Source organism: Lupinus angustifolius, chromosome LG19, assembly GCF_001865875.1.
Source record: "Lupinus angustifolius cultivar Tanjil chromosome LG19, LupAngTanjil_v1.0, whole genome shotgun sequence".
In the NCBI taxonomy this organism is placed as follows: Eukaryota; Viridiplantae; Streptophyta; class Magnoliopsida; order Fabales; family Fabaceae; genus Lupinus; species Lupinus angustifolius.
Genome location: NC_032027.1, coordinates 13,918,002 through 13,932,811, shown reverse-complemented (window position 1 = coordinate 13,932,811; position 14,810 = coordinate 13,918,002). Strand labels below are relative to the sequence as shown.

Below are 14,810 nucleotides of genomic sequence, written 5' to 3'. Positions count from 1 at the left end.
TATAAGATAGGGAAATGCAAGGTACAGATGACTGCTATATCTGATGAGACAATGTGCCCTCATAATATATTTTGAGCAAACAAAGGTGAATGTGACCAACCAAATGCAGTAGAAGATAAGGTGAAACTATGCATGTACAAAATTTGTTCCTTTTCTATCATTATTATCATCCAAAGATTTAAAAAACATAGATTGGCAGACAATGTTATTTAACATAATGGTGTACAACAACTGTAACATCCTCAGGCTATGTCCAACTTTGTGTAATGGAGCAGTACACTGGTCCTCTTGATTTTGGTGGGATGGTGCCACAGTACTCAAATTCTCAGATGAAAGGACATAAGCTGTAGGTACTTTAAAGGTTATGCTCACAAATTTACAAGGAGTCGAGATACATGTAGTTTCTGCGTCGGTTGTATTGAAGAAGACTTCCATAGGTACGATCCCAGACACCTATGAAAAGTGATTCGGTGTCGGGGCTAAAAGATACACCAGAGATCTCTCCGAAAAAATCGATCCCCTGCTCCTTCTCAAACCCATGCTTTGCATCATAGATATGCACAAAGTCAGCAGGCTCAGCCATTGCCATGAACTGTCCATCAGATGTGAAACGTATTGATCGTATAGCTCCAAGGTTTCCCTTAAGAACAGCAACAGACTGAGACAGGTTCCTAATATCCCAAACACGGCATGTTTTGTCTTGGTTCCCAGTGGCAAAAATGCGCCCATCAGGGTGCCATGCAGATGCAAAAGAGTAATCCAAGTGTCCACATAATGATGTGATAGTCTACAATGACAACCGGAACTTAAATTAGATGTTAACAGTTCTCCCACACTTAACACATACACCCCACCCTATCTTAATTAAAAATATACAACCAATAGTTCGTAACATAGACAAAGCAGAATATGCCAACCTTTCCAGTTTGAGAATCAACCAGTAGCCCTTCCGGGTTGTCTCCAACAATAGCAATTAGTTTACTATCCGGGCTCAATGAAGTATGCTGTAGACAGAAAGGGCACAAAATCCCATTATCATTTATGCTATTAACCAAAAAAACATCGTTATGCATTTTCGAATAAGTGATGGGCCTTCATAGTGTAAGTTCAAGAAAAAAATTAAATGTATTTAGACACACTTATTCTAAATTCTCTCTCCTTTTTTTTTAACTTTGACCATCAGTTGTAACTTTCCAATTATGCTACTATTTTGAATATGTAAGAAATTTCATAAAATATACATGTGAGTCATGTGAGTGTGAAATTGAACCTAGGTTACTAAGCTAAAAATTATGCATCTCACCCTCTCCTCATCCTCAATATATAGAAATAAAGAACACTAAGCTTTTAAGATAAAAATTGACACCAAATGAGGAATTTTCCTTCAAATAGACACATAGACAAAGACACTCGCAGCTGTCCCGATTGACTAAAAAAATTCAACATTTAATTACAGAGAATAAATTCATTTTACTAGCAATCATGGAAACTCAGGATGCAAAATGGTCAACATACTAATTTTTTGTCACAAAGCAGTTGGCCAGATAGTCAGTACAAAGAGGAGAATATAATCAAAACCATTAAAAACAGAAAAAGAAAGAAAAGAAAGTACACAAGTTTCCAAAACTGAATTTCAGTAAATTCTTAAGAAAAGAAACTTGCTTTCAAGGACCATGAATATGGTATTTTTGTTTCACTAATAAATTATTAAAGGCAGAACTCTTTGTTGTTGTTGGGCTAAACATTTAAAGGTAACTTCAAATGTGATTTCAATTCCTAGACAATTCAAAGAGCCCAATGACCATAATGCTACACAACTAAAATGTTAGACCAAAATTTTGAAAAACAACAGCAAAGGTGGGAATATATATTCAAATAACATTGTAGGTATTTCAAGACAAAAACTGTTCTTTTCTCTCTCTTCTCATTCTCTTGTATATTGAAGTATTGGAAACTAACATATTCATCCTGAATCTAAATTTGTCACGAACTCTGACTCAGCTCTAGCGAAGTTTCCATATCTATTATTCAAACATGGAAAGTAAAGTGAAAGTACTTACATTTACTGGCCAGGGGAAGCAGAAATGTTTGGAAAGCTGAAACCTCTCCAAATCGAAGTCTCTGACACCACCATCATTATTTGAAGCCATAAAATGAACAGCTCCACTGGCAGATTAATTGATTGTTAGTAAAGAGCAGTCCATAGGTGAGGGTTGTAGTGACTAACAACAGATCAACAATGTAAGACCCAAAAAATATAGAAAAGGAAAACAAGCAGAGAATAAAGACCTGGGATGGTCATAAATCTCAACAGCGTTTGTGATCGCGTTGTCCTCATAAGTAGTTCTGGAGCAAAAGCTGACTCCGGGTCGATCTAAGTACTGCAAAAAAACATTATTTATATTCGTTAATCAGTAAATCAAGATAAATTAACAGAACTAATGACTATTGAACATTATTTATATTCGTTAATCAGTAAATCAAGATAAATTAACAGAACTAATGACTATTGAACATTATTTATATTCGTTAATCAGTAAATCAAGATAAATTAACAGAATTAATGACTATTGAACATTATTTATATTCGTTAATCAGTAAATCAAGATAAATTAACAGAACTAATGACTATTGAACATTATTTATATTCGTTAATCAGTAAACTTTCAATTACTCATAGAAAGGAACTCCACCACATCTCAAAAACAAGGTGAACATATACATATTAAAAGATCGGTGTAAAACCCATAAACTAATTTGTGCCGTATAAAGCAGCAAAATGGCAATATTGAGCACAATGTATCTCACTGATCATGTTATATGAAAAACTACATTTGTTAAAAATTGTTGAGAAAAAGATATTTCAGTCCAGAGAAGAAAACTGTAAGTACGAAAGATATACCTTGCAAATAAGTTCTCCTTGAAAGCCACCAGCAATTAATAACTTATCTCGAACAGCCAGTGTACTGATTTGTGTCTGAGTAAATCCTTCCAAGAGACTTCCAGGATGTTTCTATTCACATTACACACTTATAATCTCAGATGCCCTCTCTAAGTGGTGCTTTCAACAACAAAACAGTGTAAACATGATAACTTACCTCACATGGGGCTACATGCCCTGATACATTCAGTACTTCAGATCTCTTAGAATTTAATGAAGACCAATGTACAATTGAGTAATGTGAAACAAGATATACATCATGCTTTGATGTTGACCAAACCAAGTTCCTCAACTGCAAATAACAATTACAAGTTTCACATTAGTGTTACTTAAAATTATTGGCAGCAATTGCAAAATCTAAGTGTCTAGAAGCAAGTAAGAAACCATAAAGATAAATCGCCATAAAACACATGTTATCACACAGGTGTGCGTGCAGGCACATGCGTTTCCACAAGAGACAAGATAACATGGAGGTGTAAACTAAACAAATCTTATCATATCCACACATGATTAAAGGTAAAGGGTTACTATTTTAACGTACTTGGAAATGAAGTATCGTTGACTTCACGGATCTAGTGTTTTGCCAGAAATCATAATACATTCCTCCTTTCTCTGTTGGTTTGCATTCCTGTAGACAATAAAGGGGGAAATCACAAGGTCAAAGATCTAAAAATCATTACTCAAATACTTAGGAACTCGAAAGAAGACATAGTTTACCTTCTCTGATCGCTCCCCTGATTGAGGTATATTTTCATAATTCTTGTACTGTTCTAGTCTAGTTTGTCTATACTTCTTCCGACTAATGCTCAGTCTATCCCAAGGTATACCTTGGATATCCTTACCCCTCCTAGCTTCTGCAGCAGTAGTATCTGTTATCCGGTTTTCCTGCAGTACCCAAAGCCCCACCACAAGAAAACATGCAAGCAGATGAGAAGATTACGTTAATGGCAGAACTGCAGCAAATATAAGCCATACTTGCCTTTCAAACAAAAACCTTCCTAGGAGTAATGAGGCAAAGCAGAAAGTAGCAAGAATAGAAAAGAGATAACATATATGCATCGAAGGACTTTGCAATGGGAATGAACAAACAATCACACACAAAATAAGTTCAAATGATAACAGAAGTTTTGCTTATGACTCGAAACAAACCAAAGGGTCATATTCATCATCGTCGTCATCAGAATCTGATTCTCCAAATCCTCTACCACGGAAATATATGTCATCGTCTACATCTGCCATTTCATTATCGTCGGCATTAGCAACGTATTCCATTTCGTCTCCTTGGTTCTGAGACATGTTTCCTGATGCCGTTAAAGCTTAATACCTAGTACATACAGTGAGCATGATAAAATGAGTTTCATAAAAAAAATTAAGTGAAAGAAAATAAACATAAAATTCTTTGGCTTATACACTAGAGATACTAAGGTTAAACTTTTGTAGTGTAAAGAATACAAATTCGCTAAACATCAAATTCTGTATGACCTTTGAAGCTACAGATGATAAGTTCAAAATTAATATAGCGAAGCATACCGGATAAAGACATTTAGCAGTAAGATGAACTATAACTTAACCCTAAAACTAGATACTTTCCTTTTACTTCATTTATAAGAAAATATACAATCTAATTTGGACTCTGAACCTAAACAACACCCAATAAGCAAAAACTACCAAAATTTGAGGAAACATAGCATATACCCCAGGAAATGAATTCAAGCCTCAACATACATAACAAGAAAAACAAATTTCCACTAAATTAAAAAATTGAAAGTTGCAACGAATATTGTACATGGTCTCAGGAAACAAACCTCAAAAACAATAATTATTAAATAAAAGGCTACCTACCCAGAAACAAATTTGCATTATATGCATACACAAAATTGTAAAAATACAAACTTTAAGAGAGAAAAAGGTTAATTGAATTAAGAAAATTAAAAGGGTGGAGCAATTGCAATTCACAACATGAAATAACATGAAAGGGGTTAATGGGCATCATAAAAATCCTGAACTTGATTTTATTTTTATTTTATATTTAGATTTTAGGGTTAGTGAATAATGAATATGGGGAAAGGAACTAGTTATTGGTGATAAGGACCTGAATCTGATCTGAACGTATACGAATGAAGCAGCAATTTTTGCAACAGAAGAAATATATAGAGAGAGAGAATAGATAATGCAACGTCCGTAACCGCAACTTCACCTTCCTTTGAGTCTGTGATTCATATCATCATACATAAATCATGGATTAGTGGTTTTTGTCAGATTCTTTTCCCAAAACAAATAATACTATTAACTAAATCTACATATTTGCTCCAATGTTGCTTTTTCGGCTTTATATTCGATAAAACTCAACGAGCCAAATTAAAACTAATAAACACCAAGCATGTAATGTATTTTTACCTTTTTTGGTAAAGAACTAATAACTTTTGGGGTATGATTGTCATTATTAAAAAGTGTTAATTTTTTTGTCTTTCTAGAGATTAGCGAGATTTTATACTACTATACCAACAATTTGGTTTAGCAGAAGATAAATGTGATTTCTTGATTTATGCAACTTATTTTATAATTTTACAAATTACTTTTGGAGAAACTAAAGTCAGGTTTGTACCAGGCATGAAATTATAGTGTTTATGTTTGATTGAAAGTTACATTAAATTTTTCTAAAGAAAATTTTTTAGAATAAAAATCCACTTAATCTAAAGTCTAAACTCAATTATAATCAAAATCTGATTTTACTTTCATATACTCAAATAAAAGAGATTAGTTCATTATTTAAAGGTGTGAGCGATACTTATTGGGGGAGCGACTATACATTTCGAAAGAGATTAGTTCTTTAATCATAGAGTGAGAGTTATCTTCGGACCTTGGTTATCCAAAAAAAATGTGCTCCAAAAAAGATAGCAGACTGTTGTACTTTTGTACCCCATTTCCCTTCTCCTCTTACACACCTTTGATGGTAAGAATTATGAAAAATCTGTTTCAAAGTGCCAGAATGTTGGTACACCTATTATCAGCAACCTAAAATACAAGAAGATGTTGATTAAATTTCATATCAATGTCCAAGTAATTATTCTTTGTTTCCATAATCATGTTGTGTTATTTTCCTCATGTGTAGAAAAATATACTTCCTACATCAAATGATTAAGGAAGAAAAGATAAAGATCAGTCTAGTGTTTCAAACAAATCCGTTTACACTAATATAAATTATTTTTCATTTATAATCATTATCCCAATTTTCATTTAAGGGTAGTTACTTTTTTTTTGAAAAAGAAAATTGTAGTACTGTAGTTTCTCGAAAATGAATATAGAAAATTGTAGTACTGTAGTTTCTCGAAAATGAATATAAGATTGATCATATAGCATATGGTTCTAATATACTTGTGTTACCTAAGCGATTGGCAGTCACATATCTCGAAAGACATTTGTTACTTACTCATCGAGTAAGGAGATATCTTGATTAACACAAAATAATACAAAATCATCTGCTACATATTCCATGCATATTACAAACTTTAACATATCTTTTGAGTCAAATTCCAGTATCTCATCCATTAGTTATACTCACCATTCAGTGAAGAAGCTTTCTATTAATCCAATCCAAACCATTCAGTAAAGTAATGAACTGAAAATTAATAAACATATGAATCTATGAAGAACATGTTCCTTCATCTATTAAGCAATACACTAAACACACACAAAAAACTAAAATGAGTCCTAGTGCACAAGCTACATACTACACCAAATCACACATTATTTCTCCAACTCCTCACCACTTCTGCCAGATATACCCCTCAATGAAGGGTCAAATTGCTCTTGGCAAAGGAAAACAGTATTTGCATGCTGATATGAAGACATACTTGACTCCAGTATCTGATGTGGAAGCACCATGTCTTGCTTAGAATATGCTGCTTCTTCCATGCTTACCCTTTGCTTCTTGCTTGATCTCTCCCCTTTAGGACTCTCAGCAGGGGCACCAACATGGCAGCCGGAATCAGGAGTCCACGGTTCATGGTGAGATGAAAAAGATTCAATCGAGAGACTCTTTGCCGGGGAGCGCTCTTTGGCAGCCTTTTCTGGGTCAGGGGTTGCTGGGTCAGTCTTGTTATCATGTTCTTGGCACATATCTCCTTGAGCTGAAGCTGTGACCACAGAATCAGGTGCATCTGAAAGAACCCCACTTAGACGATTTTGCTCTTCAATTATCTTTTTCAAGTATTTACCTTGAGCTTCGATTCGTAGTTGAAGCTGTCTCTGCACCTGTTTTACATTAAAAAAATTACAAGCTCATTTAATTACATTCACCATTCTGCAATATTCTGCCTTGTCACCTAAATTTTAATGATTTATATAATAAAAATAATTTATGCGATTGGCACAAACCAAAAGAGATTAATCTCATCACTTCATCTCCCACGATTAAACATCATCGGAATCATAAATAGTACAGTCTGCTAATATAAGTCATTAGATCAGTTCAACAAGGAAAATATACCTCCAATTGTTCATGTAGTCGCTTCTGCACCTCCATTTGAAGCTTTAGTGCTTCAGTAATCTGCATCCCACTGCAGACAGACAAACCCGTTAATAACTTCAGTCATTTAGACCACTAGAAGTTATGAAACAATCGAGATCTTTGAGGCATTGAACATGAAAAATTAAATAAGAAGCTTCATTTTGTTAACAGTGGTGTAAATTTAACCGCAGGATGTAAAAACAAATGAGAGGGTTAAAGCCCAGCTGAATGTGCACCAAGTAACAAGAACAGAAATATTTTGATCATAAGCTTTCCGTCAGCTTGCGTAAGTACATAAACTCGAGAAAAAACAGCCAGCTATACTCACGATGAACCATCAAGGTTGGAAAGAACATCCCCGGTTTCTTTCTTCTCAGCATTTTTCCCTTCTGTCAACAATTTAAGAAGTTATCACCGACAAGTATTAGGGATAATACAAAATTACAGAGTAAAGACAATATGCTTGATGGACTAAGAACAATAATCAATCAACCCTGAATATTACGCACATGCGCATTTGAAACAGCGAAAATCAGATAAACATACCATCGGATGAGGAATCAGGTAGGTACTTTGCTAGTCGATATTTCTGGTTACAACAGAAAAGTAGAGTGAAAAAGATTAATGAATGAAAATGACAGACATTAAGCGAAGAGGACCTAAAGTGCAGATTACCTGTAAATGACTTTTGACGTGATAAATTGTTAAGCCTTGCACACCCATAACTCTGAGGACCCCTTTGGGTGTGGCACCTGCGAAAAGCACGGTTAAAGGTTTAACATATTTTTATCTACGGAATGTAAACAAATCATGCATAAAAGCTTTGCAAGCTCATTATCCAACATTAGGATATCTACCCAACATAAGTATTACATATCTGAAAACATAACCAATATTCTTTACATGTCACTTTTAACATTATCTCATGAATTCCTTGCAAACAAAATTCTCATCTGATCTCCGTCTGAGTTATCTAGTAGCTTTTCCCATCCGATAGAATTTTAAATGAAAATAGTCGCTCATGTAAATGCACATTTTCAGAAAGAGAGCAGGAGAAAGATTACTAAAACTGTAAACATTCACAGATGAATTATAACTTTAACAGTTGACTTGACATATCTGCAGTAACATGTAAAATTGATGAGAACTATGCAACATGCATTATATTTTATTATGTGATACACAAACTAGTAACCACATTTTACTAAATAGTCATTCTTATGTTTCTATAGAAGTCATAGACAAGAAGAAAAACTAGTCACAATTACTCAAAATAATAGGGGGGAATACTCACGATCTGGTCCACCGAGTTGTGCCACAGCATCCACAAAGCGTTCATGTAGCTCATGTGTCCAACGTAAACGTTGTTTTGAGGAGAGATTAGGGTTGTTGGTGATACTGTTTCCTCCATTGTCAGGATCCATTGTGCTGCCACCACAATCTATTTGCTGATCATGAACTAATGAATTGCTTCCAATTAGACTTTGACTAGGAAAGTTCTTTGTATGATACATTTACCATTTATCTGACAGAAAACGAAGTAAATGAAGTAATGAAGAGAATACAACATCAACATTAATACTAAGATCTCGAACTTAACTGCATAATAGAAGTGGTTAATGAAGAAATGTCGGGAAAATCAGACATGCACACAAACACAAAGACACATAAATATATTGTTCCTCGAGATAGGAATACCGCTAAAGTGGGTTCTGGAATGAGACCCAACCTGACTCAACCCGCCACAATAGTAGTGTTTGGTTGCTAAAAAAGCACCCCACAAGGACCTGAGATGCTATGAACCGGCTAGCTTAACATGTGTCTCAAACTGGGTTGGCTCACAGGCTAGAGAATTAAATTTATAAAAATAAAAACTAAAGAAATAAATAGATTCTGGGCGTGCGGCTTAATCGCAGCCTCTTTTCACTTCACTTTCTTTGTTGTTATCAGCAAAAGGGTTATTGGACTATTTCTTCTTTTTGGGTGAGAAAGCTTCACGGATGACCTTCTTCCCTGTTGTTGATCTCTTCGGTTGCTTGGAGACAGAAGTGGGCTTTTAGTGGATTCAAACAAATTTATTGGCTAGAACTAGTGGTACACACAAGATGGAGCATTCACTTTTTCTTCCAATCATAGCAATCACTGTAACAATGAGTTTTGGAGTTCTATTAATGGTTTAAGTTGCAGATACAATTACATTAGGCTTACTTGCAGTAAAATGTGGCTTGATACGGCTGTAACTGCAGTTGAGATGCAATTGTGGAGACCAGTCAGACTACCAATACCACATCATAACGGCCAGAATTTAAACCCTTTGTACCATCAACTTTTATCCTCTCTTAGACTACAGCTGAATTCTCCGGATTTCTTATGATCTCTCCTAAATATGTGTGTATATATCATACAAGTGGAAAGCATCTTCCCATTGAAAGCTATTATAATGCTTTGTTGTGCTACAAATGTTTTCTCTGGAAGTAAATTTGAAGAATTTGCCAGGATGGAGTAGTCTCATACCAAGATCGTTAAAAGTTATTTTCTGTTAAATTTTCAAACAAAATAGTTAGGTGGGGAAGCCAACTTCATTCACCAACTCACAGCCATGGTGCCAATCACAACTTTCCATGTTGCATACCTTCTCAGATTTAGCCCAAACTGGAATTGCTAGGTATGTGAACGGAATGCTTCCTATTTTGCAAGAAAGAAAATTCGCCGCAGCCGCTAAGAAGCTATTGGAAACTTTGACTCCAAACAAAGAGCTTTTCTGGTAGTTGACCTTTACACCAGAAACTAATTCAAAACATCTGAGAATGTTTTTCATACTCCAAATATTAGGAGTGGTTGGCTTGCACACCATTATTGTATCATCCGCAACTGCAAATCAAACACTTCAATACCTTGCCCGCCAACCTTCAAACCCTCAAACAAACCTACTTTCTTTGTATTGCAAACCAAACCTGCGAAACCCTCCGCCACCATTAGGAATAAAAAAGGAGCCATTGGCCCCCTTGACGGATGCCTTTAGAAACTGAAAATTGGGAAGAATGGTTGAACAAAATTTGGTTTGCCACTAAAGGCAGGCCAGCATGGACCAACTCACTTTGTAAGCAACCTATAGTTAGAGAAAGGCGATTAAGCTGTGTTGGCCCATTTTGGATACCCTACGACTTTCAGATTGCCGCTAACAGAATTTATACAGTTGATCATTTAGGTACTCTGAACAAAAAACTTAACAAATACTCCAAGACAACCAATGGACCATTTGGTCAAATTTTACAGAACCTTAAACATATCTATGACTTTCCATAAACAGCACTGTTGATGAGTGGCAAAGCATCACAAATTAAGGACCAAATGGGTGCTCGTTCATTTTCTTGTAAAGATTTGTGCTTCATCATTTTTCACTTCAGGTAAGTTTACGGGAGAAACTCAAGCCTCATGAAACACACTGTCTCCATGTCCACAAAACTTAAAGCCAAGTGGTCTTTCACCTTCCTAAGTAATTCTAGAACAAGGTTAACTTTTCTTGTGCTTTTATTCGACGAAACTATATCTACCGAAATCATATCAAATAGTACTTAGCTTCCTAAGATCTCTTATAGTAAGGTCATTTTTCTACAACTACAACATGCATAGACATCTCAGAACTAATGATTCTCTCCCTAGCATAGATATCTCAGACACCCCACCTAACAGAAAAACTTAAATAATATTTGGAATGAAAATAAATACAGTTTATTGGTCAATATACTCAGTAAGTCACGAATATATAATTCCTATATGTTCAGAGCTACAAGTTTAATATCATTATGCAAACAAACTCTTCGATGAACAACAAAAGCTGAAAATTTTACATCTTTGAGACTCTAAGAAATGTGGGATTTCCCAGCACAAAGCAAAAAACTTTACAACTTGGGGCAATAGAAAAGTTGAAGTCAAAGCTTAAAAACTCAAACTTTAAGGTGATGCAGAAACAATGGCATCACTAAGATGAAGCTCAAAGAAAAGAATCCAAAAGGGTCACACAAAAACAAAGAAAAATTGCAGAAGGTTGAAAGAAGAGGAAGAAGAAGAAGGTGTGAAATGAAGAAAATAATGAAAAACAAAATTGAAAAGGGAAAACAAATAGAAATACAAAGACATACCCAGATCTACGAATTCCAACAAAATTTCGCAGCCTTCAATTTTGGAGTTGTGCAGTTCTAATCGTGTCTCTGTTTTCTCTACACTGATTCCTCTAATAACTTTTATTTTTTTCTTCTGTTTCATTCATTTAATTTTTTTTAATATATTTCAATGAGGCTATAAAACAAAAAACATGTTTCTCTCTCTGTTTTTTGAAGCTATAAAACAAAAACATGTTTCACAAAACTGTTTTGGAATAGGAATAACCTTAAAAAAATTAGAGGTTGGAGTGGGATAAGGTTAATGTACTTTTTTTATATAATAAAACTGTTTTTTCTTTCACAAAAAATATAGGATATTTTGTTGGAGGAAGTGTGGTATGATATTGTTCTATATTAAATAAAATATATTAGATACAAGATTATAATAATATATTATAATGTGTATATAATATAAATGAGGGAAAAAAATGTATACATTAACTATATATAACTTTTTAAATCGTCAGTGCATAGATATTATACTCAATATAAATAGTATTGTTTAAATATTATATCTTAAATGTGAAAACAAGAAATAGACTATTGACTATACTACCCCGTCCAAGTTTAACCAACCCTTCTTCCCTAATTGAAGAATTTCAAAGTCTTCTTCACTGACCCATTTTCTGCTTTTTTATCCACCTATGACTTTTTTCTCTATTGATAAATTAAAAACTTGTGATATATTGCTTACATAAGTTTATGTAAAAAGCTTGACTTGTGAAATTCTTGCTATTACTATATGTCTCTCATAGGTGTCATCAGCTATTTATAGTTTACTAGCAAACCATGCATACCAAGTTCAAATAACCAACCAATTAACTTTTTAGTGAAGTTGGTTTATAAAAAAATTAAACTCAAATTAGTCATAAAAAATTATGAATATTACTCAAATTATTTCTATTAGTAAGGGTTAAAGTGTCTAAAAAATTCTCATAAAAATTATAAATAATGTTTTGAGGAATTAAAAAGTTTCTTCCCTCTTAATTTTTTTTTCATGTGCCAATACTTTATAGTAAAGCTCAAATATTAGATTTTCTGGTCATTATCAACTTGACCATGCATTGCTTGTTGTGAAGTTCCTGCTATTGAAATTTTGTATAAATGCATATTATATAACCATTTTGAGCCTAAGATGTGATGACTCAAAATCCATTGCACACTTACTACTTAAGCTAAGCTAAGCTCAGGTAATATATAAAAAAAAAACAAAGAAAACATGGAATGTTATGTGTTTGGTTCAGTTAAAGAGGCACATAAGGAAAGGAGAGGAGAGAAAATACCTTGTTGTGGAATAGAAGAAGAAAGTTTGAAAACACAACATCTCTCTCTCCTTTCTTTTTTGATTTATTATGTACACTTCACTCCTATAAGTTTTAATTTGTAAATTTTTTATTTGGTATAACTAAAAGTATTCCTTCATCATATAGTAAGGTTAGCACATACCCTTCTCAATAAATGTTATTTCATGAATTAAACATTTGATATTTTTAATTTATTAGGAATCTAGTAGGATTTTATATTACTAGATTAATATGTTATCAATTAGACTGTATATGATTATTTTTATTATTCTTATTAACATTATATGGATTATTATTATACCTAGCAGAGTATTGGTTATAACAATACAATAGTTGAACCAACAGTTAACTAATTAAATCAACATAAATTAACTTATTTATATTTGATAAATTATATACATATAAATATTATTATTTACAATAATCATTAATAAATAATATAATAATAATATAAAAACTAAAAAACTATATACTTTCTCTTACCTAATATCCTTATGGAATAATAATCTATGACTAGTAGTGCATAGTTGAACATGACAACAATGTCGCCTAGTAATCGACTAAGATGGAATCTTCCATTTATATTCCGATTCTTCCACCAATGCTTCACAATATTATAATGTTCCGGTAGTGTAGTCATTTGAGTATTTCCCTTCAACAATGAAGAATACAAAACAATTAATATCAACATTTGCCTAATCCACTTCCTAACATATTTTCATCTATGTCTAGTATATATATGTAGCAAAAAATACTACTATGTCTACTAAACTCCCAATTTTGAAAGGAGCATTCATTCTTTGAAGAACATGCTCTAAAGTTGATGTTGAAAGATTATTAACACGTTGTTTAATTTATATATTTCTAAAACTTTATGTCTAAGTATTCGATATGTGGTGGTTATGTAGCATATACACTTCATATGAAATTATTTTAACTGACTGTATATAAATCTTCTGAATATATTGAGCATTGATTACAACTAAATTATCACTATCCAAACAAATATCGTATTCCGATGACTACTGCCATCATTATGTGAGCACCATGTGACTATCATCGACATCACCTTAGCCAATGGTCTCAACTACAACCATTAGAATGACCACCACCATCACCATTCAACCATCACAAACCAAACAACCACCAGCCTAACCACCACCATCATCACCAATATGATGACCACTAGCACCACCACCACCCGTCCAACTAAGATGATAACTATCATCACTTTGATATAATAATGGTAGTAAAGTGTGTCTTGTGGGATGATAAGAGTACAACTCTTCTCTAGTATTGGAGAAATCAGTATTAGAATATAAGGATGAATTTTTAAAGATTTTTTATTTATTTTTAATAGAAAATAACATATAATCATAACCATTAAAAATTTTCTTTTACCACATGTCTTAATCCTATCTTGTTCAGGACTCTCGAGGAGAAGATCCCCACGCGTGTAATAATGACAAAGAGGGTATTAAGGTGGTGGGTTGTTATTAAATATTGGCAATAAATAAAGGGTGCACCACAGTCCACAAATAGCAACATTTGAGAAATTATAAATTTGACAATAAATTTTGAAAACCATAAAAGTTGATGTTGAAACTATAAAACTAAATTAATTTATAAAAAATCAAATGCTTAAGCTTTGATTGGATTTTATATATATCATGACACTTCTCTTTTGTTGTTATAAGCCAAAAAATGTTTCTTTAGTCATTGGTCAAATCTAACTGTAAGAGATACTGAGTGCAATAAATCACTATGGTTTCCTCTAAATGATTTACTTAGGTAGAAGCATGGATTAAGTCAAACCAAGTAGGTGGACTAGAATCTACAACCTCACTTTTGCTTTATAAGTTGAAGATTTTATCCAACAAAATGACATCATG

At 33.4% G+C, this 14,810-nt stretch overlaps 2 protein-coding genes across 9 annotated transcripts; both read right to left on the bottom strand.

The window, feature by feature from the left end:
• LOC109334183 (uncharacterized WD repeat-containing protein C2A9.03-like) lies at positions 93–5,211 on the bottom strand. Of its 5 annotated transcripts, none has more exons than XM_019569791.1 (10): positions 5,034–5,211; positions 4,091–4,275; positions 3,659–3,826; positions 3,483–3,569; positions 3,099–3,233; positions 2,903–3,013; positions 2,290–2,381; positions 2,061–2,166; positions 918–1,004; positions 93–787 (listed from the first exon to the last, which is right to left on the bottom strand). In XM_019569791.1, exons 2-10 carry the CDS (start codon positions 4,235–4,237, stop codon positions 377–379), a joined length of 1,344 nt encoding a protein of 447 aa, XP_019425336.1. In that variant the 5' UTR covers positions 4,238–4,275; positions 5,034–5,211; the 3' UTR covers positions 93–376. The 5 variants fall into 5 exon arrangements, with proteins under 5 accessions (XP_019425336.1, XP_019425335.1, XP_019425334.1 ...); XM_019569790.1 differs by having other exon boundaries at positions 4,091–4,265; XM_019569789.1 differs by having other exon boundaries at positions 4,091–4,265; positions 5,051–5,211.
• Positions 6,502–11,732, bottom strand: LOC109334185 (myb family transcription factor PHL7-like). 4 transcript variants are annotated; one of them, XM_019569803.1, is made up of 8 exons: positions 11,594–11,732; positions 8,746–8,910; positions 8,127–8,203; positions 7,998–8,040; positions 7,780–7,840; positions 7,431–7,500; positions 6,776–7,195; positions 6,502–6,694 (listed from the first exon to the last, which is right to left on the bottom strand). In XM_019569803.1, exons 1-8 carry the CDS (start codon positions 11,715–11,717, stop codon positions 6,689–6,691), a joined length of 966 nt encoding a protein of 321 aa, XP_019425348.1. In that variant the 5' UTR covers positions 11,718–11,732; the 3' UTR covers positions 6,502–6,688. The 4 variants fall into 4 exon arrangements, with proteins under 4 accessions (XP_019425348.1, XP_019425345.1, XP_019425346.1 ...); XM_019569800.1 differs by having other exon boundaries at positions 6,502–7,195; XM_019569801.1 differs by having other exon boundaries at positions 6,502–7,195; positions 7,780–7,837.